General features: G+C 37.1%; 1 protein-coding gene across 1 annotated transcript in view; it reads right to left on the reverse strand.

Moving 5' to 3' along the window:
• The window catches only part of DNAH7 (dynein axonemal heavy chain 7), a 380,869-nt gene that overhangs the window by 185,924 nt on the left and 167,850 nt on the right, over window positions 1-27,095 (reverse strand). The window contains exons 22-26 of the mRNA XM_055290080.2: window positions 19,829-20,022; window positions 17,805-18,003; window positions 9,090-9,230; window positions 6,233-6,445; window positions 4,723-4,832 (exon numbers count right to left, since the gene is read on the reverse strand). Of these exons, the coding sequence (XP_055146055.1) occupies window positions 4,723-4,832; window positions 6,233-6,445; window positions 9,090-9,230; window positions 17,805-18,003; window positions 19,829-20,022 (857 nt within the window). The remainder of the gene's footprint in view (window positions 1-4,722; window positions 4,833-6,232; window positions 6,446-9,089; window positions 9,231-17,804; window positions 18,004-19,828; window positions 20,023-27,095) is intronic.

The raw sequence follows: 27,095 nt of genomic DNA on the forward strand, positions 1-27,095 counted from the left end.
TGGGTGACAAAGTGAGACTCCATCTCAAAAAAAAAAAAAAAAGAAAAAAGAAACATCTGAAGCTGGTGATCAGCAACTTCCCAATAAGATCTCAGGAGTTGGGCAAGCAGGCTCACAAATGCACACTAAGAGAGGCAAATGGCAGAGTGTGACAGGTATATGATCTCCTAGGGACATTCAGCTGGTAAGGGAAGCATACCTCAGGTGAGCATGGGTACAACTCCAGTAAACACACTGCACGTGCTCCCCTCCTAAGTGCTGGCAGGCCACTGCACAGGTGGACAGCCCACCCTAAGGAAAGAATCACAGGAGAAAGAACACAAGACCACAGAAGCATGTCAAGTCAAAAGGTCAAACCGTGCACTTGTCTTTCAAGTTGTCCACTTGGCCCTCTTCCAAGTGTACTTTCCTTCGTTTTGTTTCTGCTTTAGAGCTTTTTAATAAACTTTTACTCCTGTTCTAAAACTTGCCTCAGTCTCTCCTTCTGCCTTATGCCCTTCTGTCAAATTCTTTCTTCTGAGGAGGCAAGAATTGAGGTTGCTTCAGACCTACATGGATTTGCCACCAGTAACATGGTGGCTTTATCATGGCTCACTACAGCCTCAACTCCTGGGCTCAAGTGATCCTCCTGCCTCAGCCTTCAATGTAGCTAGGACTAAAGGTATGCACCACCATGCTTGGCCATTTTTTGTTTGTTTGTTTGTTTTAAATTTTTTGTAGAGATGGGAGTTTTGCTATGTTGCCCAGGTTGGTCTTGAATTCTTGGTGTCAAGTGATCCTCCTCCCTTGGCCTCCCAAAGTGCTGGAATTAGAGGTGTGAGCCACTGCACTCAGTCAAAAGATAGTATTTAGACAATACAAACACAAGTTACATACTGGAAGGAAATATTTGCAGAAACACGTATCAGGTATTCAAAATATACAAAGAACACTTAAAACTTAACAAAAGAAAAATAAACAACCCAATTACAAAATGGACAAAAGATCTGAACAAACACCTCACCAAAAGAGATATCCATATAAAAATAAGCATGTGAAAAGATGCTCAACATCATATATCATTAGGGAATCGCAAAATAAAGCAAAATGAGATGCCACTACACATCTATTAGAATGACTAAAATCAAAAGCATTAACAACACCAAATGCTGGCAAGATGTGGAACAATAGAAACTCTCATTCATTGCTGGTGGCAATGCAAATGGAGTTCCAAAGTACAGCCACTTTGGGAAACAATCTAGCAGTTTCTCACAAAGCTAAACATAGGCTTAGTGCATGATTCAGCAATCATGCTCCTAGTTATTTACCCAAATGAGTTTAAAACATATGTCCACCCAAAAACCTGCAAAAGAATATTTGCAGCAGCTTTATTTATAATCACTGAAACTTGGAAGCAACCAAAATGTCCTTCAACAGGTGAATGGATAAATTGTGTTACACCCATATAATAGAGTATTATTCGTCAATAAAAATAAATGTGTTATCAAGCTGCAAAAAGACATGGAGGAACTTTAAATGCATATTGCTAAGTGAAAAGAGACAGTACATATAATTTCACATACTATATGACACTTTGGAATATATATATATGACAAAAATGGTCAGTGGTCGACAGGGGTTCTGCGGGAGGGGAGGAGGAAATTATATGTGGAGCACGGGGGCATTTTTAGGGCAGTAAAATTATTCTTTAGTAGTGGATATATGACATTATGCATTTGTCAGAACCCACAGAACTCTACAACACAGTGGACCCTGATATAAATTGTATAAATTCTGGACTTTAGTTAACAGGCATGTATCAATATTGGTTTATCAATTATAACAAATGTACCACACTAATGAAAGATTTTGGGCCAGGCGCAGTGGTTCAAGTGTGTAATCCCAGCACTTTGGGAGCCCAAGGCAGGCAGATCACGAGGTCAGGAGATCAAGACCATCCTGGCCAACATGGTGAAACTCCGTCTCTACTAAAAAATACAAAAATTAGCTGGGTGTGGTGGTGCATGCCTGTAATCCTAGCTACTCGGGAGGCTGAGGCAGGAGAATCACTTGAACCAGGGAGTCGGAGGTTGCAGTGAGCTGAGATCACGCAGCTTGGCGACAGAGCGACTTTGTCTTAAAAAAAAAAAAAAAAAGATGTTAATGGGAGAAACTTGGTGGGATAGAGAGAGGCTAGGAATTCTCTGTACTTTCTGCATAAGTTTTCTGTAAATCTAAAATTACTCTTTAAAAAGTCTTTTTCTTTTTTAAACATAGTCTTGCTCTGTCACCCAGGCTGGAATGCAGTGGCACAATCTTGGCTCACTGCAGCCTCCACCTCCTGGGTTCAAGTGATTCTTCTACCTCAGCCTCCTGAGTAGCTGGGACTACAGACCCACACCACCCCACCCAGCTAATTTTTATATTTTTAGTAGAGATGGGTTTTCACCATATTGGCCAGACTGGTCTCAAATTCCTGGGCTCAAATGATCCATCCACCTCATCCTCCCAAAGTGCTGGGATCACAGGCATGAGCCACCATACCAGGCCAAAAAGTCTACTTTTTTAAAGGAAGAGAATTAAATAAATACATTTAATTCAATTAAATCAGTAGGGCTTACTGTGTGCCTACATGTGAAGAACTGAGAAAGAGTTGAGGACAAAGCTAGGTATTTATAGAGATGACTGGGTTGATAAATAGCCACTGTCATTTCCTGAGATGGGACTAGGGGAGGCTGAGTGAATTTGGGAGGTAAAATGGTATATTTGCTTTTAGAAGAAATGTAAATGTAAGTATCTATGAGATATCAAATGGAAATATCAAGTAGGCTTGTGTATAGCAAGCTTATAGGAGAGACCTTGGCCAGAGGTACAGATATGGGGTCTTCAAGATGTAGGCCATTAAAACATGGCACTGGATGAGAATATTCAGAAAACCACAAGGCATGAGACAAATCACTACATGAAAACAGAACTCTCGAAAACTCAGTGTTTCTAGTCCATTCTCATGGATCAATATTGTGATAATGACCATACTGCCAAAAGCAATCTACAGATTCAATGCAATTCCCACGTCAAAATGCCATGGTCATACTTCACAGAACCAGAAAAAAAATCCTAAAATTCATATGGAAGCAAAAAAGAGCCTGCCTAGCCAAAGCAAAAGTAAGCAAAAAGAACAAATCTGGAGGTATCACATTACCCAACTTCAAACTACACTATAAGGCTATAGTTACCAAAACAGCATGGTACTAGTATAAAAATAGGCACATAGACCAATGGAACAGAACAGAGAACCGAGAAATAAAGCCAAATACTTTCAGCCAACTGATCTTCAACAAAGCCAGCAAAAACGTAAAGTGGGGAAAGGACACACTATTCAACAAATGTGCTGGGATAACTGGCAAGCCATATGTAGAAGAATGAAACTGGATCCTCAGCTCTCACCTTATATAAAAATCAACTCAAGATGGATCAAAGACTTAAATCTGAGACCTGAAACCATAAAAATTCTGTAAGATAACAATGGAAAAATCCTTCTAGACATTGGCTTAGGCAAAGAGTTCATGACCAGGAACCCAAAAGCAAATGCAACAAAAACAAAGATAAATAGATGGGACTTAATTAAACTACAAAGCTTCTGCACAGCAAAAGAAATAATCAGCAGAGTAAACAGACAACCCACAGAGTGGGAGAAAATATTTGCAAAGTATGCATCTGACAAAGAATATCCAGAATCTACGAGGAACTCAAATCTGCAAGAAAAAAACAACTAATCCCACAAAAAGTGGGTTAAGGACATGAATCGGCAATTCTCAAAAGAAGATATACAAATGGCCAACAAACATATGAAAAAATGCTCAATGTCACTAATGATCAGGGAAATGCAAATCAAAACCACAATGTGATACCACTTTATTCCTGCAAGAATGGTCATAATTTTAAAATTAAAAAAATAGATGTTGGCATGGATGTGGTGAAAGTGGAACACTTTTACATCATTGGCAGGAATGTAAACTACTACAATCAGTATGGAAAACAATGTGGAGATTCCTTAAAGAACTAAAAGTAGATCTACCATTTGATCAAGCAATCCCATTCCTGGGTATCTACCCAGAGGAAAAGGAAGTCATTGTATGGAAAAGACACTTGCACACAAATGTTTATAGTAGCACAATTTGCAACTGAGGAGCTAAGCTATGAGGACACAAGGCCTAATAATGCACAATGGACTTTAGGGACTTGGGGAGAAGGGTGGGAGTGGGGTGCGGGATAAAAGACTACACATTGGGTACAGTGGACATTGCTCAGGTGATGAGTGCACCAGAATCTCAGAAATCACCACTAAAGAACTTATCCAGGTAACCAAACACCACCTGTTCCCCATAAACCTAATGAAATAATAAAAATATCAATTTTAAAAAGAAAATTCAGTGTTTCAAGGGAACAATAAAATGACTCAAATGATCCAAGGAAAAGTCAGAAAGTTTCAGGAAGAAAGGAGGGATGGACAGTGTCAACAACAAGTGACACCTACTAATACTTAGAGCCCTAGTATTGAGAGGAGGAAGCCAGCAGAGAAAGAGAAAATGAAGACAAACCTGAGAGGAAAATTAAGGGTCTAAGAAAAAATAACACAGGCTAAATTAACAGTATGGAAGACAATTTGGTATTTTTAAATAGATAGTGGTATATGGGTCAGTGAAAGTTATTTCCAATAGATCCTTAAATTAAAGGGTTTACCTGTAACATCTATCCGTGAGTGGTGTAATAACCAGCCTCGGGGAATTACCCAGATATTCATATCCATATCGCAAACCAGCATTGATCATTTTTGTTTCTAAATGATTTTCCTAGGATAAATCAGATAAAATGAAGTTAAACAACAAAATTGTAAATAATATGAAATCTCAAGCGCTTTAATACGCAATAACCATAATATACACATCTTTAAAGTTCACTTTTCAGGTGTCATTTGATTCCACGGCAGAATTAAATATCTAGTTTCCATGGATGAATAACTGAAGTCACTGGCTTTAATTTTTCCCATAAAATATTTTAGTATTTGTCCCTTACCTCTTCCATATTTTTAATCATTTTGTGTTAATAATAGAGTACATATTACTCATCATTTAACAGATGAAGTAATTGATGCTTAAAGAGAATAAGTAACTTCCCCGAGGTTATACATCTGATAACAGGAGGATCTGGCATCTGAAATGATTCCGCCATCTGAGCTTCTAGCTCAGTACTAAATACACTGCCCCTCAATTTCTTTCCCAGGACGCTAGTTCTCACTTTTTCTCTCCTCCCACCCCATACCTCCCAAGACTTCCACAAAAGCCTATATGATGAAAACTATGCACCTGTCTCTGCCCACACCCAACAGGCCCTATCTTGCCCACTTTACTAACTGTTCCTGCCCTGCTTGCATTCCCCATCATGACTACCATCACCAACCACCTGGATGCCCTGGTAAAAACCATGTTTCTGGCTTCTTCAACTGATCAATTAGAGGAATTTTTTTTTTTTTTCTGAGACAGGGTCTCACTCTGTCACCCAGGCTGGAGTGCAGTGGCGCAATCTCAGCTCACTGCAACCTCTGCCTCCTGGGATCCAAGCAATTCTCCCACCTCAGTCCTCAAGTAGCTGGGGCTACAAGCACACCCCACCACGTGCCCAGCTAATTTTTGTATTTTTAGTAGAGATGGGGTTTCACCATGTTGGCCAGGCTGGTCTTGAACTCCTGACCTCAAGTGATCTGCCTGCCTTGGCCTCCCAAAGTGCCAGGATTACAGGCATGAGTCACCATGCCCAGCAATGAGAAGAAACTTTAATGACTAAATCAGACTGAAACAGTTTGATTCATACATCCTTTAGATGCATCAAGAACCTAAAAACACAATTTTTTAAACTGACTAGTCCCAACATTTTGCAGATTGAGCAAGCCTAGCAACTCATTTAAAATGAGTAATTTTTGATAATTACTCATGATTTTCGTGTATCTATATATGTATATATGTTTATATATAACTATACATTTGTATATAGATAAGGATACAGATATCAATACAGATGATACAGTTACCAGCAGCTTAATCTTCAATATAAAGAAATGCTTATTTGGGTATAGTCTGCCATCAGCAAAAGATCCCAGATTACTGCTACTATTTCCTATGTGAGCAAGCAAGCACAAATTTAAAACTATGAGCTGAAATTGCTGTGTAATATAACATTCAGTGATATCACTTACTTGCCAATAGTACCTAAGCTGACTTAACCATTCAAAGTCAGAGTCATCACTAATATTTTTTTTTACAAGTGATGAGAGGACATCTCTAGCATGGACATCCAGTACCACAAGTGCTCCCAGAGTTACGCGATTCTGCTTGGACAATTTGCCACGCACCAAAGTGACAATATCATCAATTTGTCTGTTACATGTTTCCAAGTATTGCTCAAGAGCCTGAAAGAAAAGAAAATAAGATACGATTTTCCAATGTGATCAAAATTATTTTGAACAAAACATTCTGAACCAGTATATATACAGATTATTTTCTGCATTTTGATCACAACTTTCCATGTAACACAATTTAAAAATAATTTGTTTTTCTGACTACAGAGATACTAGGTAAACAAGACCAATCAGGCCACGTATAACGGATATATGTAATTTGTGTCTACTCACTATCCTTTCCTTTTCTATTTCTTCTCTATTCTCTGTGGTTTTGTTGGAGCTGTCAATCATATTGCCCACTCTCCATGGGAATATGAAGGAGGGGATGTGTGACTAAACCAGAGCCAATCATAGTTCTTCCTGGGGAATGCTATATAGATTGAAAGAAAAAGTGCTCTTCACTAGGCTTGGTAGGCTGTGGATATGCCAATCTAAAGTAACTACAAGCTGTCTTCTGCTCTACAGAATAAAGCCTACCAGAGCCAATAGAGACAGAAAGCAACAACAAAAGACAGACCACAGCTGGGTGTGGTGGTCTATAATCCCAGCACTTTGGGAGGCCAAGGCGGGCGGATCACTTGAAGTCAGGAGTTTGAGACTAGCCTGGCCAACATGGTGAAACCCCATCTCTAGCAAAAATATAAAAAGTTAGTTGGGTGTGGTGGCATGTGCCTGTGATCCCAGCTACTCGGGAGGCTGAGGCAGGAGAATAGCTTGAACCTGGGAGGTGGAGGTTGCAGTGAGCCAAGATCATGCCACTGCACTCCAGCCTGGGTGACAGAGCGAGACTTCGTCTCAAAAAAAAAAAAAAAAAAAAAAAAGAGACAGAGAGAGAGAGAGAGCAAGAGAGAGATCACAGCACAATACAGCCTTGAGGTCCTGATTCCGACTGCTCCTGTTTAGATCCTATGAGCCCCTCTAGTCCTCTCACATAAGCTTTCTGAAAGGGGTTTGTGCTTCTTGAAATATAAAAATGCTAATAAACAAAACACTGAACATATCAGTTTATAATAAGCTAAAGCCAGTTCTGAAGACCAGGCTTGCTTCTCTTTTCTGGTAGGTAAATCTAATGAGTAAGTTAAAAAAGACAAAAAATTATAGTCAACGAAAAACACTGTGCTTAAGAGACGTACCAACATGCTCCAGTGGCTGCTTTTTCTACTTTAAAAACATTTAATAAAACTGTGCACCAAGGAGTTTATTTCACTCTGTTACAGCCATTGCTAAGTGGCAGCAATGAAACTAAAAATGAAGGTTCCCAAGAATGAGAAAAAGTTTAAAAGACAGAGATGAGGACTGCAAGTTGTTTCCCCAAGGGGCACCTTTCTTGTTTCCTGAAATACTTCATCTTTTTTTATTATTATTTTTAAGAAAGATCAGTTTTCAAAGGTTTGGTGCCTAAACACTATTTCATTTCTATTATTTACATGGTTAATTTGCTATTAATTTTCTTCTTCAGTAGCAAAAAATAAACTTCTGTCCCACCCATGTTCAACCACAAGCAGGGAGATCCCAGGAGGCTGCACGTCCCTGGTGGCCCACCTTGGAGAAATCCCTCTGAGTGCGGTGGTTGGTGAGTGGCAGCTTAAAAGTAGAAAGACAAAATGAATTCTCTGGAGTCACTGAGGAAAAAGGAAAAATACACATGGGGAGAGACACCCAAAGGCCCAAAAGTAAACTCAGGGGCTTACTGCTATTAGGGATACTCTTATGCCCCAATGCCCTGCTTTTCATGTAGAAAGACCTTTTCCTGAAAACCCTTGACTTCCTGTTCTACACCCTATTCCTTCTTGTAGAGGAGAAGTAGGTGACCTGTTGGTAAGTTGGAGTGAATTAAACATGTGCCACTCAGTCCCTGACTCTTTGGAATCTGTCTACAGAGAACATGCATCCTTCTCAAACCCCTGTTCAACAATACCTTAAAGTTAAAGACATTTCAAATTCCATGTCAAAACATATTTAACAATCATGATTTTAAACTGCAGATCTATATTTGCTAGGTTCCAGCTGACCCCTCAGTCAACTGAAAGTTGACTCGCTTAAAATCCTATCTCAATGATAGAACTGCTGCAATGAATGTAATTTTAGTTTTTCATTAACAGTTACAATCTAACTAATATTAAATTAATATATCCAATATTAGAATATTTACATATTTAATACTAGGCATCATTTAAACATTCACAATTATTATGTATTCAAAATCAATACATTAGAAATAAAAACAGTCACAGTAAGTCAACTGGAGCCTTATCTATATAGGGTAGTTTTACTCAAGGTATAAAAGAGAATACTGTTACTTTATTTCCTGCTAATCTTTACGAGTCCCATTATCACTTTCTTAGTCCCACTATCACTCTATTTTTAAAGGCATAAAATGTATATAAAAACAAGATTGAGGTTCAAGTATCATTGACTTTTATATATTGTGAATAAACATGATTTAAACATAAATTTTGAAATTATTGGTATAAATTTTTCCCACATATTTGTTATGTGCAATTTTTATTTAAAAAATCTGTAATTTGGCTTGCAGCATAAAGTAGATTTTTAAGTGAACTGTATTTATTTTAGTTTTTAAAATAAGTGTATTCTGGCAATAATACTATTGAAAAAATGCTTAAAAAAAACCTGAGGGTTAATAAAAGCTTACCTTTATCCCCATTGGAATAGCTGTTTGTACTTCTTTTGTCCAAAAGATTTGGGATACACAGAGAACAGTCTGTCCAGGCCAATCCCTTACCCAGTTAATTCGTTCATATTTTGTATAGGCAAAAATTGCATCTCCAATTACCTAATCAAAAAAGAATATGCTAAATATTAACCATTTCCTGAACAAGTTATACAATTGAGAGCTAAACTCCTAAACTAGATTAACTCATACTGCTCAATGTTTTACAACATTCTTAGATATTTATGCAAGACTCACTTAAACCATGTGATTACAACTATTTATATTCAAGTTTAATCACATATCTATGAGCAAGGCAAACATATTACATAACATTTTATTTTCCTGATGTACTATCAATTTGTGTGAACCACATGGTATCAAATATTCATTTGAATAATTTCAGCCAAAGACATCCTAGATACATTTGGATTGAACAAGCATGAGCAATTTTACTGCAAAATACAAATTCAAATAATTCCAAAATGAGATCCATCAAATTTATAGATGATTGTCTTTTAATTTAATCAGATCTCCACTTAGCCATATGCCTGTACACATGCACACCTGGGCATCACACAATCTTTCTCAAGTTACTCCTGTGTTTCCAGGCCTCACTCCCTCTCAATCCTGTAGTCTGAAGCCCAAGGCAATGATGACAGAGACAGATGTACAAATCATTCATGGAGAGTTGAGGGCTGTAAAGTCAGGAAGTCTAATTTTGTACTTCACTACCTATGTTCAGTGGACTGATACATCTACTTTTTCTACCAGCCATCGGTGGGAAACACACTAGTCTGTTACATGCATCAACCAAAAATAGTGATGTCTGTGAGGTGGTATGTATTTTAATGTTTGAATTTCAGAAAAGGTTTCTTAGATTTTTCTGAGAAATATCTCAGGATGGTTAAACCATTCTGGATTTCTAGTCTTTTTTTTTTTTGTTGTTGTTTTGGAGAAAAGAATATATATTTACAAATCAATTATCTTTTTAAAAAGCATATTAGGTGACTCTTTGCAAAGTAAGATATATATGCTCCTATTTGTAAATTGGTTAACAAATAGCTTAAGTCCTTGACATTTCAAATGTTTGCCTTGAGTCTCAAAAACCAATTTGAAAATAAAAAGCATAATTAAATCTGCCAATTTTATTCAAATGTCCAAAACATTCTAGTTGAATTTTGACAGAGTTGATCATTCCACATTTTGTACCTTACTAAACCTGAGAGTTGTCTTATCTGGAAAGCCAGTGATTTGACAATTTTCCTCTTGCTCCCCTAAATTTGCTTTCTTTTTTTTTTTTTTTTTTTTATTATACTTTAGGGTTTTAGGGTACATGTGCACGCTCCGGGGACTGTTGTGGGGTGGGGGGAGGGGGGAGGGACAGCATTAGGAGATACACCTAATGCTAAATGACGAGTTAATGGGTGCAGGAAATCAACATGGCACATGGATACATATGTAACAAACCTGCACATTGTGGATTTCTAGTCTTGCTGGGATATTTATAGAATGGAACAATGATAAAGGGCAGAGTGCTAGGTGTTGATAATAAAGACATTTTTAAGAGCAGAAGAAGCCACGGAAAGGGCAGGTGAAAATGGACAGCTGAGGGATGAGAGAAGCAAATAAATGAATGAATGAATGAATGAATGAATGAATAAATAAATAAATAAATAAGAAAGGCGCAGCTGAGAAATGCCAAGAAGTTAGAGAAAAAAATGTGCTCTAGGAGGACACTGTGGGGAGAACAAGAGAAAGACATTGAAATCTAGATCACAAAAAGGGATTTCTATATAGTTAGATGAGGAGAAAAATGATTACATAAAGTTCCACAAATTATATGTAAAGTCTATTATTATATCTATGTTTACCATATTATATATGATATATATATAGAGAGACTATATATATGTAGTGGCCTTTCAAGCATGCAAACACACATAGCACAACACAGTAACACACATATCTCCTATTTGTAGAATTGTATACTGCACTTGCTTGCATATTTTGTCAACACAAACTTATTCAGGAAGATTTTTAAAAGATACTTATTTTCTACATCGCATTTTTTAAACTTTATTTTTTGTATTTTTCAACTTTTATTTTAGATACAGGGGGTATATGTGCAGGTTTGTTATATGGGCATATTGCACCAAGGTAGTGAGCATAGTGCCCAATAGTTAGTTTTTAAATTCATGCTCCCCTTTCTTCTCTCCCCATCTAGAGGTCTAGAGTGTCTATTGTTGCCATGTTTATGTCCACGTGTGCTCAATGTTTAGCTCCCACTTATAAGTGAGAACACGTGGTATTTGGTTTTCTGTTCCTGTGTTGATTTGTTTAGGATTAAAGGATTATGGAGTCCAGCTCCATCTATGTTGCTACAAAGGACATGATTCCATTCTTTTTTATGCCTGCATATCCTATACGACTTCTTGCCACCCTATCTTAATGCTCTGAAATGGCAACCAAAATATTTTCTCCAAGTACTTTGACAATCAAAATTAAAAGAGTAGTTGAAATATTATCAGGTATACATAAAATAATGACTTATTACTCTTTACTACACCAATTAGCAAATCATATGAGCCAATTCAATGCTGCTAAAGAGTGGCCAAAGTGGAATGTATTAATATTGCCAATGGTTACAAAAACAGTAACACTATGTGCCAATATTTATCAATGCCTATGAAAACTCATCTTCTTTGGCCCAGTAAACCTACACATGGGCCATTATCATACAAAAATTAAAATTCGAAGAAACCAGATATATGCATAAGTACATTCATTGTAACATAATTCAAATAGGGAGAAAATCAGACCTGTCCAAAAGATTTTACATTTTCTGGAAAATATTGTGTAGGCAAGCATTAAAGCCATATTTAAGAGAAAGAAACATTAAGAAGAGAAAGAAACAGTGATAACACTGAACATTTAGATCCCAATGAATTTTTCCAACACATTTGTGGGAGAGTCTGACACATTAATTTAAATATAAATTAATTGGAAGTCCTAGACAGAGCGATCAGGCAAGAGAAAGAAATAAAAGGTATCCAAATAGGAAAAGAAGAAGTCAAACAATCCCTCTTCACTGGCAATATGATTCTATACCTAGAAAACCTCAAAGACCCCACCAAAAGACTCCTGGAGCTGATAAATGACTTCAGTAAAGTTTCAGGATATAAAATCAATGTACAAAAATCGGTAACGTTTCTATACCCCAATAAAGTTCAAGCTGAGAGCCAAATCAAGAATGCAATCCCATTCACAATAGCCACAAACAAAAACAAAATACCTAGGAATTCATCTAACCATGGAGGTGAAAGATCTGTACAAGGAGAACTACAAAATACTACTGAAAGAAATCACAGATGACACAAACAGAAAAATATTCCATGCTCATGGATTTGAAAAATCAGTATCATTAAAATGTTCATACTGCCCAAAGCAACCTACAAATTCAACACTATTCCTATCAAACTACCAACATCATTTTTCACAGAACTGGAAAAAATCATTCTAAAATTCACATGGAACCACAAGAGCCTGAATAGCCAAAGAAATTCTAAGCAAAAAGAACAAAGCCAGAAGCAATACATTAGCCAACTTCAAAGTATATTATAAGGCTATCATATCCAACACAGCATGGTATGTGTACAAAAACAGGCACACAGACTAATGGAACAAAATAGGGAGCCCAGAAATAAAGGTGCACACCTATACCCATCTGCTCTTTGAAAGAGTCAACAAAAATAAGCAGTGGAGAAAGGACTCCCTATTCAATAAATGGTGCTTAAATAGCTGGCTAGCCATATGAAGAAGAATGAAACTTTACCCCCTAACTTTCAACATATATAAAAATTAACTCAAGATGGATTAATATTTAAAGGTAAGACTACAAACTATAAGAATCCTAGAAGAAAACCTAGGACACACCATTCTAGACACTGGCCTTGGGAAAGAATTTATGACTAAGTTCTCAAAAGCAATTGCACCAAAAACAAAAATTGACAAGTGGGAACTAATTATACTGAAGAGCTTTGGCACAGCAAAAGAAACTATCAACAGAGTAAACAGCCAACCTATAGACTGTGAGAAAACATTCACAAACTATATATCTGACCAAGGTCTAATATCCAGATTCTATAAGGAACTTAAACAACTGAACAAGCAAAAAACAACCCAATTAAAAAATGGGCAGCAGGCCAGGTGCGGTGGCTCACGCCTGTAATCCCAGCACTTTGGGAGGTCAAGGCAGGCAGAGCACGAGGTCAAGAGATTGAGACCATCCTGGCCAACACGGTGAAACCCCGTCTCTACTAAACATACAAAAATTAGCTGTGCATGGTGGCACACGCCTGTAGTCCCAGCCACTCAGGAGCTGAGGCAGGAGAATTGCTTGAATCCAGGAGATGGAGGTTGCAGTGAGAAGAGATTGCACCACTGCACTCCAGCCTGGTGACAGAGCGAGACTCCGTCTCAAAAAAAGAAAAGAAAATGAGCAGCAGACATGAATAGATACTTCTCAAAAGAAGACATACTAGTGGCCAATAAACATGAAAAATGCTCCACATCACTAATCATCAGAAAATATAAATCAATACCAAAATGAGATACCATCTCACCCCACTCAGAATGGCTATTACTAAAAAGTCAAAAAACAAAAAATGCTGATAAGGCTGCAGAGAACAGGAAAGGCTTATACACTATTGGTGGGATTGTAAGTTAGTTCAGCTGTGGAAAACAGTTTGGAGATTTCTCAAAGAACTTAAAACAGAACTACCATTCAACCCAGCAACCACATTACTGAGTATATATCCACAAGAAAGTAAATTGTTTTACCAAAAAGACACATATACTCATATGTTCACTGGAGCAGTATTCACAATAGCAAAGACATGGAATCAACCTAGGTGCCACCAATGGTGGCCTGGATTAAGAAAATGTGATAAATACACACCATATAATACTATGCAGCCACAAAAATAATGAAATTATGTTCTTTGCAGCAACATGGATGCAGCTGGAGACCATTATCCTAAGCAAATTAACACAGGAACAGAAAATCAAATACCACATGTTCCCACTTATAAGTAAGTGGAAACTAAACCTTAGGTACTCATGGTCACAGATGGGAATGGCAATAATAGACACTGGGGACTACTACAAGGAGGAGGAAGAGAGGGGTCAAGATTGATATACTATTGGGTACTATGCTCAGTACCTGGGTGAGGGATCAATCACTCCTCAAACCTCAGAATCACACGATATATCTATGTAACAAACCTGCACATGTACCCCTGAATCTAAAAGATATTTTAAAAAATAAAAATTTAGCTGCATAAATGTCTTCTTTTGAGAAGTGTCTGTTTATATCCTTCACCCACTTGTTGATGGGGTTGTTTTTTTCTTGTAAATTTGTTTGAGTTCATTGTAGATTCTGGATATTAGCCCTTTGTCAGATGAGTAGATTGCAAAAGTTTTCTCCCATTCTGTAGGTTGCCTGTTCACTCTGATGGTAGTTTCTTTTGCTGTGCAGAAGCTCTTTAGTTTAACTACACCCCATTTGTCAATTTTGGCTTTTGTTGCCATTGCTTTTGGTGTTTTAGACATGAAGTCCTTGCCCATGTCTATGTCCTGAATGGTATTGCCTAGGTTTTCTTCTAGGGTTTTTATGGTTTTAGGTCTAACATTTAAGTCTTTAATCCATCTTGAATTAATTTTTGTATAAGGTGTAAGGAAGGGATTCAGTTTCAGCTTTCTACATATGGATAGCCAGTTTTCCCAGCACCATTTATTAAATAGGGAATCCTTTCCCCATTGCTTGTTTTTGTCAGGTTCGCCAAAGATCAGATAGTTATAGATGTGTGGCATTATTTCTGAGGGCTCTGTTCTGTTCCATTGGTCTATCTCTGTTTTGGTACCAGTACCATGCTGTTTTGGTTACTGTAGCCTTGTAGTATAGTTTGAAGTCAGGTTTTGTGATGCCTCCAGCTTTATTCTTTGGGCTTAGGATTGGCTTGGCAATGCGGGCTCTTTTTTGGTTCCATATGAACTTTAAAGTAGTTTTTTCCAATTCTGTGAAGAAAGTCATTGGTAGCTTGATGGGGATGGCATTGAATCTATAAATTACCTTGGGCAGTATGGCCATTTTCACGATATTGATTCTTCCAACCCATGAGCATGGAATGTTCTTCCATTTGTTTGTATCTTCTTTTATTTCATTGAGCAGTGGTTTGTAGTTCTCCTTGAAGAGGTCCTTCACATCCCTTGTAAGTTGGATTCCTAGGTATTTGAAGCAATTGTGAATGGGAGTTCACTCATGATTTGGCTGTTTGTCTGTTATTGGTGTATAAGAATGCTTGTGATTTTTGTACATTGATTTTGTATCCTGAGACTTTGCTGAAGTTACTTATCAGCTTAAGGAGATTTTGGGCTGAGATGGTGGGGTTTTCTAGATATACAATCATGTCATCTGCAAACAGGGTCTTTTCCTACTTGAATACCCTTTATTTCCTTGTCCTGCCTGATTGCCCTGGCCAGAACTTCCAACACTATGTTGAATAGGAGTGGTGAGAGAGGGCATCCCTGTCTTGTGCCAGTTTTCAAAGGGAATGCTTCCAGTTTTTGCCCATTCAGTATGATATTGGCTGTGGGTCTGTCATAGATAGCTCTTATTATTTTGAGATACATCCCATCAATACCTACTTTATTGAGAGTTTTTAGCATGAAGGGTTGTTGAATTTTGTCAAAGGCCTTTTGTGCATCTATTGAGATAATCATGTGGTTTTTGTCATTGGTTCTGTTTATATGCTGGATTACGTTTATTGATTTTCGTATGTTGAACCAGCCTTGCATCCCACGGATTAAGCCTACTTGATCATGGTGGATGAGCTTTTTGATGTGCTGCTGGATTCGGTTTGCGAGTATTTTATTGAGGATTTTTGCATCAATGTTCATCAGGGATATTGGTCTAAAATTCTCTTTTTTTTGTTGTGTCTCTGCCAGGCTTTGGTATCAGGATGATGCTGGCCTCATAAAATGAGTTAGGGAGGATTCCCTCTTTTTCTATTGATTGGAATAGTTTCAGAAGGAATGGTACCAGCTCCTCCTTGTACCTCTGGTAGAATTTGGCTATGAATCCATCTGGTCCTGGACTTTTCTTGGTTGGTAAGGTATTAATTGTTGCCTCAATTTCAGAGCCTGTTATTGGTCTATTCAGAGATTCAACTTCTTCAAAAGACACATGAAAAAACGCTCATCATCACTGGCCATCACAGAAATGCAAATCAAAACCACAATGAGATACCATCTCATGTCAGTTAGAATGGCCATCATTAAAAAGTCAGGAAACAACAGGTGCTGGAGAGGATGCGGAGAAATAGGAACACTTTTACACTGTTGGTGGGACTGTAAACTAGTTCAACTATTGTGGAAGTCAGTGTGGCGATTCCTCAGGGATCTAGAACTAGAAATACCATTTGACCCAGCCATCCCATTACTGGGTATATACCCAAAGGATTATAAATCATGCTGCTATAAAGACATACGCACACTTATGTTTATTGTGGCACTATTCACAACAGCAAAGACTTGGAACCAACCCAAATGTCCAACAATGATAGACTGGATTAAGAAAATGTGGCACATATACACTATGGAATACTATGCAGCCATAAAAAATGATGAATTCATGTCCTTTGTAGGGACATGGATGAAACTTGAAACCATCATTCTCAGCAAACTATCCCAAGGACAAAAAACCAAACACCACATGTTCTCACTCATAGGTGGGAATTGAAAAATAAGAACACATGGACACAGGAAGGGGAACATCACACACCAGGGCCTGTTGTGGGGTGGGGCGTGGGGGGAGGGATAGCATTAGGAGATATACCTGACGTAAATGACGAGTTAATGGGCACAGCACACCAACATGGCACATGTATACATAAGTAACAAACCTGCATGTTGTGCACATGTACCCTAAAAGTTAAAGTATAATAAAAAATAAAAAATAAAATAAAAATTTTAAATTAATTAATTATATTCCCCTTCCATTCCTTTGCTCCATCATTATTTTTATTCTTGACTAAAAACTTGAATGCTAAGCTCACATTATAGTAAAAAAAACTGAGTGCTCAATCTTTATTTATTGGTGTGCCTTGAAATTCTCTACTAACAAAAGTAATCACAAATGATTGAGGTGACAGTATGTTTTATGAAATGTGGAAAATATGAAGTTGCTATTAATTGTAGGAAGCATACATTATTTTCTAACATTTTGTATGCATTTTATATATACACCAAACAAAAAGAGATTCATACATGTCAAGGAGATTGATGTGATCATGTAGAGAGGTGCTTCCAAGGCAAGACTAAAGATAGATTGCACAGAACAAAGTGTATCTAATTAATGATGAAAGCACTAGCATGTGGCCACAAGAAATGAGCAGATGCATTACTCAAACCCAAGTGTTTTGTTGTATGGATGGTATTTTGTCCCACTTTTCCAGTGAGTCACTACAAAATTACTATCATAGAGCATCTCTTTGCCTTCAAGTTATCTATCACATTTGAATTGGTAATTCCATGCCTCCATTTCTGTTTAAATAACAGTACATTTATCAATGTATATTTCTAATAACATTCATATTCTAACATCCTTTTCTAAAAATCGTAAGTATAATTGGCTACCTTGTGGATGGAGTTAATCATAACTCTCTCTAATTCAACCAACCACTTCTCCACTTGACCTCTGGCTTTGGCTGTTGAAACAATCTCTATGAGTTCTACAACCTCTCCTTCGCTGCTCTTCATGTGAGTAATGTCTAAAGTTTCCGTAAATTCTACCTTTGCAATTCCTTCAAAACATTTCTTCAAGTGAGGTTGCACCCTGTCAGGAAAAACATTTTTAAGATAATTAACCAAGTTAAAACAATTCCTTACATTCCAGTGTTCTTCGCTTAAAGTTGATAAATGTGCAGTGTTAGACCTGTGCTAGGTGCTGCTGGGAATGAAATGCTGTGCAAAAACCAGAAACCCTCCCAAACAAACAAACAAACAAACAACACAAGCTCTGCCTACATGCATTATATAGTCCATTGAGATGTCAGTATTAACTGAATAATCACAAAACATCTGTAAAATTACAATTATAGTAAGAGCTACAGAGACAACCATGAGGCTTTGTCTTCAATACAATGAATTAAAAGATGCTAAAGGTAACATAAGGAGAAAACAAATCTTGACTAACAGATAAATACATCAATCTGAAGAACCTTCAAATGCACAAAAGTAGCCATTTCAACTGGGATCTTCAGAGACTGCTTGAAAATTGTGGACTACGTTTAGTAACTTAGGTACTTTACAGTTTACTAAATCAACTGCGTTGACAGTATCCAACTATTAGTCTATTCAATGTAATACAGATGGGACTGACACAACTCGTCTTTTGGCACACCACCAATAACCCATTGCATTCATCTTTCAGATGGGCAAAAAGAAGCAGAGTATAAAAACTCAGAAATCTGAGTCTAAATTTACCTTTTGTTTAGATTACATATCCCCTACTTTGAAGGCACAAGTTACAAAATTAACAAATTTGTTTAACAAATTTCTATTCACTGTTTACTTTATATCAGATGCTCTTCTAAGGATTGGGGAATCAGCAGTGGGAAAAAAATAGTAGAAAAATCTCTACCACGGTGGAGCTTATATTCTGCTAGAGGAAGACATGCCATTAACAAATAAGTAAATTACAGAGTAGGCCAGATGATAACAAGTATGCAGAAGGAAAATGAGGCAAGGAAAGTAAGTCCAGGAAAGAGGGCAAGTTGAGCATGGAGGGAGCTGCCTCTTTAAATATAGTAGTCAGGGAGGGCCTCCCTGAATGACAGAGGGTTAACCAGATTTCCACAAAGACTTATAGGAGGTAAAGGAAGAAATGTGATGGACATTTGGGTAAGGAGCATCTCAGGCAAGAGAACAGTACACTGAGAAAGGAGGCTGCCCCTTTAACCAGGGCATTGCAAAAAGGCTAGTGGACTGCATGCAGAGTGAGCAAGAAGACTACTAGGAGATGAATAGGAAGGATAACAGGGGAAGGATAATCTGTGTGGGGCATCGCAAACCATCATGAGAGCAGTGGCTTTTATTCTGAATGTGCTGTGAAAGAGTCATGATCTGAAAAATCTGTAAGATGTGATAAGTTAAGAAATCTGGCCAGGCGCAGTGGCTCACACCTGTAATCGCAGCATTTTGGGAGGCCAAGAAGGGTGGATCACTTGAGATCGGGAGTTCAAGACCAGCCTGGCCAACATGGTGAAACCCCATCTCTACTAAAAATACCAAAATTAGCTGGGCATGGTGGCGCACGCCTGTAATCCCAGCTACTCAGGAAGCTGAGGCAGGAGAATCACTTGAACCTGGGAGGCGGAGGTAGCAGTGAGCCAAGGTCCGCCATTGCACTCAGCCTGGGAAACAAGAGTGAAACTCCATCTCAAAAACAAACAAACAAAAAAAGAAAACGATTCCACGGTTCATTCAGTGATACTAGTTACATTCTTAATAATTATCCAAAGTTGATTATATAATACTTGGAACATTCTCATAGAAAAATTATTATATAAACATGATTATATAGTCATGTTCTACTTTGTTCTAAAAATTAAGTTTAAGCAGATAAATTTAGTCATGTATTCTACATGTAAATTACTTACCTAGTGGGATCTTTAGTCTCAGAGAGTATCTCAAGAAGTTCATCATTGGACAAAAAAAAGAATCTGGGGAAAAAGAGGCGTTTCTTTTCCAAATATTCATTAAGTCCTTTAAGAATGAGCTCCAAAAGTTCATTAGATTTTTTCAGCCTTTCCAGCATTCTGTCAATGGTTACAACTGTCAGAACATGTTTATCCTAAAAATAAAAATAAAAAACACTCAATTCAAAAATGTTAGATACTAACTCTATTTATATTCATATTATATTTGAGATTATATGTTTGTAATCAAACAAAGGTTATGTAAATTTTAAGGGGAGTATTTGTTTTTTAAAAGTAGTCTTGCATATTCTAGGTCTACTTGGCCTCTCTCTTTGATTCTGTAAAAGTCACATTGATTTAATCCTCAGCCCTGTTCATAACGATTCTCATTCTAAGTTGAGAAGTGTAAGAAACAGAAAATGAGAGACAGAACACTGCCTGAACTCACAAGAAGGACAGTGGAAACAAACTGGTATGAGATATTTTGTCTTTTATTCCTTGAGGAAAAGAATTCTAAACAATAAGTCATCATTATAATTATTATTTTGAATTTGTTATGAATAATAATAACATAACAGAATCCCTGTTGTATAACTACAGAAAAAAGTAAGGGTTGAGGAAATGAGGAAGAAAGTTTTCTAAGAAGATCTTACATTGTAAACAATGACCCTTGGAACTACTTTATAACACTTCTTGCTGAAGGACTCAAGTTCAAGGTGTGCTCTTCCTGAACTCTCTAGAGACAGACTGTTCCACCTTTAAGGCATGGTGAACATTCTCCCTTAAAAGTGTCACTGTGAGCTGTTTGCTTTAAAGTGATTCAAACACAATCAAATATTTTTAAAAGAGCTTTCTTTTATCCTATGTATTCAAAATAAGAATTATAACCAAAAGCTGATCTTAAAGAACTCATATTTTTAAAAAAGTAAAGAGTTTATTGATTTCTCAAAATATCCAAACAGTAACCACTGAGTTTACGCAAATCTTTAGAAATACATATAATAATACAGCCTAGATATAGTTGAAATAGAATTCTTTTTGGTTTTTTTTCTTTGACACATGGTTGATGTCATCTGGGTCTATTCTTGGTCTTATAATTCCAAAGTCAGTGTTCACCACTGACACCATTGACAATGTACGGAAAGTTCTTTACTTAATAAGCTTGAAGGTGTTGAAAAAACAAAACAGGTGCTAACACAACAGAGATTTCAATCGCCAAGTAGCACACCTCATGAAAATCCACCAGACATTTATTAATGTAACAGGGCATTTTAGAAAATTTATATGAAATTAAATCGAGAATACTGTTAAAAACTAAATATTAAATTTCAAGATTAACTAATTAGATATTTTTGGTATTTAGCCATGACTGAGAGATAACCAAAAATGTAAGCAGTAAATTTTTTCCTATAGGAATTTTATTCGATTGCAGGAGTCTCTAAAGTATGTTTTTGTGAACATACTTTAAATGTGTCTGAAAAGGAAAGAGATAATTTTTGCTTTTTTTGGATTACAACAATGCAATTTGGAAACAGCAATTTGATCAAAGAAAATAATTATCATTATTATTTTCTCAATAAAACATGAATATATAAATCATGTAATATAATTAGATCAACTTATCTTTAAAGGTGCATAATTTTTAAAAGGAATTTTATTATGCTTCTTTTATGTTTCAAATAGACATTTACACACACACACACACACACACACACACACACAGCATAACAGACTCGGGCCATCTTGTCTGCCTAAATCCAAGTATCAAAATAGTGTTCTTAGAGTGCCACCTTCTGGAAAAGTATGCCTGTATTTGTTTGGGGGAAAAAGGCTGAATTGTGGCTAATAAATGTAAAAAATTCCTTTCACACATGAACAGTATTTGTTATTCTCAACCAAAAATTTATTGCAATGTTTCCATTCTTAATCTAAGATTTGAAAGCTAAAAACTCAGTTATTTAAACCCGTATATTCCTTTTGCTAAATATTATAATTGCCAAAATAGCAAACAAACAAACAACAACAAACCATGGAAAGAGCATTCAGGTAAAAATTTTTTTATTATTGAATTTCCAGGGTCAAACCTATTTAACCAGATTAGCTTAGTAACTCTGAACCAAATATGCTACTTTTAAATGAACATAGGCAATAATCTATGTATCTTTGTATATGGATTTAAGATTTTAAAATAAAAGTAATCATCTTATGACTGGCAACTCAACTACCTTCACTCTCTCTCCCAGTGAGAAGACGAACATAATAAAGACTGTATCAGATAAAGAAAGGGGCCCAAGTTGAACAGACCTGGTGTCTGTCCACACTCTATTCCCTACTACCTGTGTGACCTTAGATCATTTGCTTAATCTGAGTCCCTTTTTTATTATCTTGAAAATGGGGATAAGAGCCCTCTCTCAAATTGGTATGAGGACTAAATCAGATAATGTATTTGAAGTGACTATATGATGTCTTTTTAAAACACACAGATAATTGAAGCGACCCTTTTACTCCCCCTTTCCTTCTCCTCACCCCAAAACTGTCTGTCGGACAGAATGCAGGGGGGGAAGGATTGACTCTGGTGAAAGGGGAAAAGGAAGCATTTACATCAATCCATGTTTTATGGAGTTAAAATGAACATTTTATAATCTTCCATCCTTCAAGAAAGGTATTTATCATAGTAAAATAACACTGACTTTAAATTCCTCTAAGGATCGCCATCAAATCCTGGTACAGAGTCAGCATTCCATGTCGAGTGTTTGAGCAAATGCAGGTTGAGCTACACCTGGGCTCATACAGGGAAACTCAAGGAATGTACAAGCCTCCATGTCATAGAAGGCTGGTACTTCATAGCTATGTCCTCAGAACATAGCAATAAGATGTTGTAACAGGAAGCTACTAGAAATTTGAATCTTAGTATGACTTCTTTTACACTTTAATTACTTTCTGACTCCAGCAGGGGAAGAAATGAATTATTAATTGTCATTTTTTCGGTTAAAAGAACACCGACTGACAATTTTTAAGTGTCTTCTTTTACTTTGCAACCACCCACCAATCTCAGCTCTAGTTACAATCTACTAGGTTTACATTTCTAAACCAAATGAATGTGATATCAGGGGCCCGAAACTTTGAGTATATAGAGAGCTTTCTCATTTCTGCTACTGGGAAGCTTCATAGAAAATATGGTTTTGTCACTGCTCAAGGAAATAAGAGAGAACACAAACAAATGGAAAAAAATTCCATGCTCATGGACAGGAAGAATCAATATCATGAAACTGACCATAGTAATTTATAGATTCAATGCTATTCTCATCAAGCTACCATTGACTTTCTTTGCAGAATTAGAAGAAAATACTTTAAATTTCATACGGAACGAAAAAAGAGCCCTGATAGCCAAGACGATCCTAACCAAAAAGAACAAAGCAGGAGGCATCACGCTACCTGACTTCAAACTATACTACAAGGCTACAGTAACCAAAACAGCATGGTACTGGTACCAAAACAGAGATATAGACCAATGGAACAGAATAGAGACCTCAGAAATCACACCACACATCTACAACCATCTGATCTTTGACAAACCTGACAAAAACAAGCAATTGGGAAAAAAATCCCTGTTTAACAAATGATGCCGGGAAAACTGGCTAGCCATATGCAGAAAACAGAAACTGGACCCCTTCCTTACACCTTACACAAAAATTAACTCAAGATTGGTTAAAGACTTAATTGTAAAACTTAAAACCATAAAAACCCTAGAAAAAGAAAACCTAGGCAATACCATTCAGGATACAGGCATGGGCAAAGCCTTCATGACTAAAACACCAAAAGCAATGGCAACAAAAGCCAAAATTGACAAATGGGATATAATTAAACTAAAGAGCTTCTGCACAGCAAAATAAACTATCATCAGAGTGAACAGGCAACCTACAGAATGAGAGAACATTTTTGCAATCTATCCATTTGACAAAGGGCTAATATCCAGAATCTACAAGGAACTTAAGCCAATTAAAATAAAAACCAACCCCATCAAAAAGTAGGTGAAGGATACGAACACACACTTCTCAAAAGAAGACATTTATGTGGCCAACAAACATATAAAAAAAAGCTCATCATCACTGGTTATTAGAGAAATGCAAATCAAAACCACAATGAGATACCATCTCATGCCAGTTAGAATGGCAATCATTAAGTCAGGAAACAACAGATACTGGAAAGGCTGTGGAGAAATAGGAACGCTTTTACACTGTTGGTGGGAGTGTAAATTAGTTCAACCATTGTGGAAGACAGTGTGTCGATTCCTCAAGGATCTAGGACCACAAATACCATTTGACTCAGCAATCCCATTACTAGGTATATACCCAAAGGATTATAAATCATTCTACTGTAAAGCCACAAGTACACGTATGTTTATTGCAGCACTATTCACAATAGCAAAGACTTGGAACCAACCCAAATGCCCATCAATGATAGACTGGATAAAGAAAACATGGCACATATGCACCATGGAATACTATGCAGCCATTAAAAAAATGAGTTCATGTCCTTTGCAGGGACATAGATGAACCTGGAAGCCATCATTCTCAGCAAACTAACACAGGAACAGAAAACCAAACACTGCATGTTCTCACTCATAAATGGGAGCTGAACAATGAGAACACATGGACACAGGGAGGGAAATATCACACACTGGGGCCTGTCAGGGGTTGGGGGCAAGAGGAGGGAAAGCATTAGGACAAACACCTAATGCATGCAAGGCTTAAAACCTAGATGGCAAAAAAAAAAAAAAAAAAAAAACCTAGATGACAAGTTGATAGGTGCAGCAAACCACCATGACACATGTATACCTAGGTAACAAACCTGCACGTTCTGCACATGTATCCCCGAAATTAAAGTAAAATAAAAAATCATAAAAAATAAAAAAAGAGATAATGCAGTTTTGTATACTTAATGGAATTAAGCTCAAGCCTGCTTAGTAAATTTCTGGTGGCATAAATTTCCTAATGCAAAATCCCTGGACAACAGAAAATTGATAAGATCCTCATTAAACCTTTTGCACTTTAAGAAAGGAAATGTGGGTTGACAGAGTAGAACTTTAAACCCCTTACAATTTTAAGATTCCTTGACTTCATCAGGAGCAGAAATTCTTTCATGTAGATTCAATATATTTCTAGGATTAATCTAAATCTCAGGGCCCATTTGCCTAAAATTGAATTTTCAGAAGTTTTCCAGAATAAATTCAGAATTCTTAGAATTAACCATAATTCAAGCACCAATCTCAATTACTGATTTACTCATTTAACAAACATTTACCAAGTGCTAATACATGTTAGTGGCTTTTCTCAGTGCTTGGGTGACAACAGTGGACAAAACAAAGATCCCAGCCTCCACGGGGGAGACAGACAATAAATAACAAACATCATATTGATAAATTATATAGGAAGGTAGATGATGGATGCTATAAAAAAGAAAGAAGTGATAAGGAGTGCCAAAGAAGTCAAAGGTGGGTTAATTTCAAATAGGATTTTCGATGTGAGCCTCTTTATAAAGGTAGTATTTGAGAAAATATATCAAGGAAGCAAAGCATTAGCACCGCAGATATTTAGAGGTAGCACATTCCAGGAAGAGGGTCCAACCAGTGCAAAGGCCCTCCGGTAGAGTGTGTTTGTTATTTGAGAAGAAGGAAGGGTGGGGAGGAAGGAAAAGAAGGAGAAGGAGAAGAGGAAGAAGGAAGAAGATGAAGAGGAAGAGGAAAAAGGAAGAAGGGGAAGAGGAGGAGGAAGGAGGAAGAAGAGGAGGTAGCCAGTGTGGCTGGAACAGAGTAAGTAAAGTGAAAAGTTATAAAGACAGAGAGGTAAAAGGGTGGAATGAGCAGATCAAGAACTTCCCATTTAATGAAACCATTAATATGTCCTCATATAGAAGTATTTCTCCCCTGGACACTGAGATTACTTAATCTAGTTAGGATAATCTCTACTAGATTTCATCTAGAAAAGCCAAAAGTTGAGAAGCAAAATTGTTGTTAGTAGATTACATGGTTAATTGGTGAGACATGTCACTTCTATTTTTACTCTTTAATTCCCAGATCCCTGTACTCTACCTATGAGAGAAACCATATGCCTGGAGTGGACAGAGAACATATACCATGTACACTCTGGAACTGCATCCCAAATTCCTATTATCTTCCAACAGTGATATGGTTTGTGTCCCCACCCAAATCTCACCTTGAATTGTAATAATCCCTATGTGTCATAGGAGGGACCTGGTGGGAGGTAATTGAATCATCGGGGTGGGTTTTTCCTGTGCTGTTCTCATGATAGTGAGTAGGTCTCATGAGATCTGGTTTTATAAAGGGGAGTTCCTCTGCAAATGCTCTCCTGCCTGCCGCCATGTAAGATGTGACTTTGCTTCTCTTTTACTTTCCACCATGATTGTGAGGCCTCCTCAGCCATGTGGAACTGTAAGTCAATTAAACCTCTTTCCTTTGTAAATTACTTGGTCTCAGGCATGTCTTTATTAGCAGCATGAGAACAGATGAGCACACACAGATAGAGCAAATTCATCTTCAATATAAGCCAATTCACTTTGTTTAAGGTCAATATTCATAGTAGGACCTTTACTATTACAGGTGTCAGTCAACTGTCTTATTTCCCTTGTAATGTGAGTTCCTTAGCATATGCAATGTTGTGTGGAAACTGTGATAATGAGTAAGTCATTCAGTAAGTCAATGAATGACAGTATTGGCAGAAACTTGGTGTGGGAAAACAAAAATTCATTTGGTGCAGACACAACACTGCTGGCTTCCATACTGAAAGAGGGCCAATGTAATATTCAATTCCCTCTAAATGGCTGCTGTATCAGAAGCATTATGTTAATTTCCGCTGTTGGCAGCTTGAGCACCCAGCAGTGTTGCTGAGGGGTAGTCTGCGATAGTAATTCCTTCCATAATTCCCACCCCTGCCATCATGACTTCTTCATTTATAGCTACAGTAGCCATGTATCCCAAGTTTGATGAAGATAGTTCTGGTCCATGCTTGCTTTCCCAGATTATTAATTGCTTTAACTCTCAAATGTTCTCCAATTTGGACAATATATTAAATGATTATTCTATTTCATAGCTCACTGTGCACATAGTGGCATATGCTGGTTGACATGTACAGACTAGGTCAACTGGTCAACCATATAATTAAGTTCCTCCTTTTGCAGTTGCACCTGTTACTAAGCAATCACATGGAAC

This window comes from Symphalangus syndactylus, chromosome 8 (assembly GCF_028878055.3).
Source record: "Symphalangus syndactylus isolate Jambi chromosome 8, NHGRI_mSymSyn1-v2.1_pri, whole genome shotgun sequence".
Lineage (NCBI taxonomy): Eukaryota > Metazoa > Chordata > Mammalia > Primates > Hylobatidae > Symphalangus > Symphalangus syndactylus.